The following is a 4,977-nucleotide window of genomic DNA, read 5'->3' as shown; positions in this document are numbered from 1 at the left end:
AAATTTAAAGATGTGTGTATTCTGTGTGCATCTCTCTGTCACTATGTAACATGCACCCAGATATGTGTTACTTCAATTAAAAAATCTCATATTTAATTTTGACTCAGTTCAGCAGAGAAAATATTCTCAATAACTTAAAAATATTAACATGTCTTTTTGTGTTTTTTTTTCCCCCTGGTTCACAACAGCACAAATTATCTATTTCACTTTTACTGTTTTCTTTTAAAACCCTTGTTTACTCTGAATGAAATGAGTGAATAACTTAGTATATTTCATACCCGTGATGTATATATATTAAGCATTGCTGTAGATTGCTTAGTAAAATTACTAAGGATAGATTGTTTTTACATATGGTCTATTTAAGTCTGATGTTTACTAGGGAAAGTGTAGTTACTATAAATGTTTAATGTAATTTGGAAGGAGAGTGTGAAAAATCAACACCAAAATCTATTGTGTTTAGATTCTAAAGATCCCAACTTGTTATTTCACTGAACTATCTTAACAATTACTTACCTTCCCTATGTCCTATAGAATAATGGTTACATAAGTATCTTTGGGTCAAAATTACCGTTGGGAAGTAACTTCCTCACAATTACTGTTTTTGAGCACCTGACACTTAAAATTTAGTGTTTACCTTGTGTGCCCTTTTGTATTATATCATCCTTCATTAGAAAAGCAATTGGATGTTTGCCAGTTGACTCATCTGCCTTTTTAAATCACTGTTGTTTTCATGCACTAATCTAAATACTATAAAGAGCATTATCTCAGTTTATAGTTTATATTTTATAATGTTCTTATATAGCAGTTTGGTAGTGGAGGCAATGTTTAACATGGGCAAGCTCTGACTGAGACTTCAAATGGGAACAAATAAAACATTAAGAAACTAAGTAAACTGTATCTTTGCAACCAAAATAAAGGTGATTTAAAAGGTCTCTGGGTAGGCCTGTTTCATGAGGACTCTTCCTTCCAGGAGACCAGCGCTTACCTCCCATGTGGTGCTGTGCTACCTGAAGTCTCCACACTGCAGATGTAACCACATGCACTGTAGCCATTTTACATCTTTCTGGAGCATTGGTTTACCCAAAGTTTTTATTTGGGGGAATCAATAATTTTATCTATTTTGTCTCTAATAGGTAGAAGCTGCCTTTTGCATGTCAGCAAAACTCAATTTTTTTTCCACAAAAGAGACTATAGGAGACTTTTCGAGAATGAGTGATTGGAACTTAGAGCCTTCACGTTGCCAGAGAATTCACACAAATATCCCCCGTTCTGATGTCAGTGCCAGCCCACCAGGCCTGCTCGGACGTGGTCTTTCTTTGCAATTGCTCAGAGGTGCATGCTGTTTCCTGTGCTAAACTACCATCTTATGTCTTTATAAAAGTCCTGATGGCTTCCACAAATCAGTTCAATGGTTTTTTTGCCACAGTTGTACTTGATAAAATGTGTATTCTTACACTAGCCAAGTACATTTACTTCTTTTCATTTCACAATGAGTTCCCAGTAACAACAAAAGCACTTAAAACTTGGCATAATTTTAGTACCTTTATTTAAAGTAATAATTTTAAATTATTGCTTTAACTGGGATACTGATCAGTGATTTAAAACAGGAAGTTTAGTGGCTTGCATTCTCTTAAGAAACTTTGAGGGAGAAATTTACACAAAATATTTGAAACACAAAAAAAGCAGTCTTGATTAGAAAAAATTAAATGAAAAAAATAATACAGTAGCCAAATAAAAAATTCTTGAAGTTTTCCCTTAGGCCAGTTTTAGAGTTGCTGTGAATGGTGAAGATTACACTATGGAAAATAAAAATAGAGTTGTTTTCATGATGGATAGTGTGTCTAATCTGTTTGAGTCAAACTGAAGAAGTTTCCTTATCAAGTGACATGTGTTCATTTTAGTGTGTTCAAAGGAAATACTTGAACACAAATTGAGATTAATCAGCCTCACAAGTTCAATGACAATGTGGCATTAAGTATTTGGCTATTGTTTTGGTCATTAAATATTACAAAAATGTTTTGGTTTTGCAAAATGATGGCTGGCAAAAGAGTAACTGGTGTCATTTCAGTATAGTGTGACTTGTTTTTCAGTAGGCATGGGATCATGTATTAAAAAAAGTATAGATGTGGGCACAGATGGAGCTCAGTCTAGGATAGCCGCCGTGGACGTGGTGTCTGGAGTCAGGCTCGCTGGGTACCCCGGCAGCATCTGCGTCGACGACCAAGAACACTGCACCTTGAAGAGGTGGCCACTGGGTTGTAAAGTGTCTTCACTGCTTTTCTTAAAAATGGTGAAATTTTGTGCACAAAAAAAGTTGTGTCTTGAATATCCATTTTTTAGACAAACCTATCATGAAGAAAAATGACTTTAAAGGCCTCTTCCTCCATGAAATAGGTCTGTGGTTTATCAAGTACAGAATAGTTTCTGTAGTTGGTGTAATTTTTATTTGTATCTCATGTAGAAAAAGGAATGTCATAATAAACGATAAAACATGTATAAAGAAAATAAAGTCATTGTCCACCTTTATAGCTAAGATTCAAAAGGATAACTAATTCAGCATTTTTTGAAAGTCAGAATTGAATGTATTTCATACATGTGGCCAGTTTGCTGCAATATAAATAAAGTTTCAGAATGGGCTAAAGCAAGTTGATTGGGAAATTTATGAGTTGAATGACATTTTCAGCTTATTAGTATTAATAGTAAATAAAGAACATCAGTCATTTTTTTTCCTCAAAAAAAATATTGTGTATTTTCATGATTCGTTTAAAAAAAAAATGAACCTGTGATTCTCAGACCTATTAGGTCTACCATAAGATTTTAGCAGTTTGACCTGCCAACAAGGAAACACATTTACCAGATTTTACACCAGCAGGAGCCTGAAAGTGTTGCAGTGTACCACTTCTCTGACAAAATCCATGACATCTCTGCTTAACAACTGCCCTGACATAGTTTATAAATCAATGAAGATAAAACCATTTTTCCCAAGTATTTAGAAATTTATGTCCTCAAAATACTGTGACACAAACTGCCTGGAGATAGGAAAAGAAATTGCATGGTTGCCGAACATGCAGGGTTATCTTTCTTCATTTCAGCTGGATTTTCTGATGTCAGTAGACTCCATGAAGCAGCATCTTTCACTAAGTTAACAAGACAGGTAGGAAACTTTTTTCTTTAATGCTAACGTTAAATATTTCAACATTTCGGTTAGGAAAACTAACCACTTGATGCACCCTAAGTGTAAAATGTTTTAATATATATGGAATTAGAAGCTTCCAACGTCAGAAGGGTGGGTGAGGGAGGTATCTGCAGCACGAAAGTGGGTGGTGGATCTCAGGAGCTTCCCCAGGGACTGCTGTGAATCTTGACATCCAGAAGCTTCTGCTGTCTCAGCCTGCAGCACTGACACTGTGAGTCTCAAGGAGCTGTCACCAGCTGTCTCAGCTGTTAAGAGCACCAAAGCAGGCTCCTTGCAAGAGATCTTGAAGTTGCCGTGAAACCCTTGTCCGCTGCCTGCCCACACAGCCTTGGAGGAAGGACAGCCTCTCCTTTTCTCTGCCTTCCACATTTCATGGAAATGTTTCTCTTTGGTTAACTCTTAACTTAGAAACAGAGAGCAAAGAAGTTTGTGGGAAGTGTAGTTTCTGGCTTTCCCTGCAATCTGGAGGACATTCTAGAAAGTAGAGAGCAATGATGTTGAGGTGACAGTCCAGCACAATAGTGAAACAAGCACTGTGATAAACAGTGAGAGTATAAATCACATGAACCAGAATCTCTTCTCTTCCATTAGGGTTTCTTTGATGGAAAAATTTAGAAGCACTGCTTCTAGATGGTAAACTGGTCAATTTTTCCAGCCAAAACAAAATCCGAAGACCCCAGGACCCCAAAACCTAGCAGTTTCCTTCCTTCCTTTCTTTCTTCCCTCCCTCCCATAGTAGTTGCTCAATAAATACTTAATGTTGCACTTATTTGGGGTCAGTGTTTTGCCAGGCTGCTACATGGCTGGGCACAGAAGCTTCAAGAGTGAACCTAAAGAATATGGTCCCTGCCCTCAGGGAGCTTATGTTTGGCATTTGGCATATAAAAACACTTAATATGTTAAAGAAAGTGCCAGGTGAGAAATTTCAGAAGGAGGCAAGGAAGGAAGAGAATGTGTGAGAATTAATTCATCACCTTCTGGATCACCTAGTACCTGTCATTTGGGCACTATTCGCTCTTAAGAACCAACCTCCTGTTTATCCTATTTTCCCCTTAGCAATTAATTGAATTTCATTTTCTTTTCTCAACTAATAGACTACTAGTAAATTGCTAGTTTTCTAAAGATGAGCTACTAAATGAGTCATAATCTGTGTGTGATGTCTCCAGAAAGGAGCTATTTTGGTGGCTGTGGCTGGATTCAGAGCTAGGGCATCCTGTTAGTCAGGGCTGACATTTGTAGCACATGTATAGAGTTATTGCTCCCAATAGAGGGCAAAGTGCTGGAAAGAAGGGTGAGAGCTGATGGGAATTTGGTTCTGTATTTCGTCAGAAAGCACTCAGCAAAAGCATTAAGTATGCTTCTTGTAAAATATAACTTAAAGTGTTTTAAATTTAACCCTATCCCATCCCTTGGCAAATTTTTTTTAATCAAAAGGGAATAAAGAAGAAAACTCTCCTAATGGCTCATGCTAATGGCTCATGCCATTTTCTCATAATTCAAATACTGAACTGATACGCCAATTTTAATTCTTTGTTTTGGTAATCATTTGGTTGCCATGAAAATTATGTAATATTTATCTCCAAACAATCTTAATTTTGAATGCAGAAATAGAACTAAATAACACACTAAATAGGTTTTACAGACACTGTTGCTTCTGGCAAGTTTTTAAGAGGTTGGTCACTTAATTACTCAGAGTGGGATTCCTGTAGGTTTTGTGTAGTGATGGCCTTTCTGCTTAGAATGTAAGTGGTGAAGGCAAAACCAGATTTCCTGTGCAGTTG

General features: G+C 36.7%; 1 protein-coding gene across 1 annotated transcript in view; it reads left to right on the top strand.

The window, feature by feature from the left end:
* The window catches only part of STX7 (syntaxin 7), a 50,860-nt gene extending 49,505 nt beyond the window's left edge, over nt 1-1,355 (top strand). The window contains exon 8 of the mRNA XM_012665170.1: nt 1,134-1,355. Coding sequence (XP_012520624.1) covers nt 1,134-1,355 — 222 coding nt within the window. The remainder of the gene's footprint in view (nt 1-1,133) is intronic.
* The last annotated feature ends 3,622 nt before the right edge of the window (nt 1,356-4,977 follow it).

The sequence above is a fragment of the Propithecus coquereli genome, unplaced genomic scaffold (genome assembly GCF_000956105.1).
Source record: "Propithecus coquereli isolate 6110/MARCELLA unplaced genomic scaffold, Pcoq_1.0 Scaffold98, whole genome shotgun sequence".
Taxonomy (NCBI): Eukaryota; Metazoa; Chordata; class Mammalia; order Primates; family Indriidae; genus Propithecus; species Propithecus coquereli.
The sequence above is the reverse complement of the archived record's forward strand: the minus strand, read 5'-3'. Positions and strand labels throughout refer to the sequence as shown.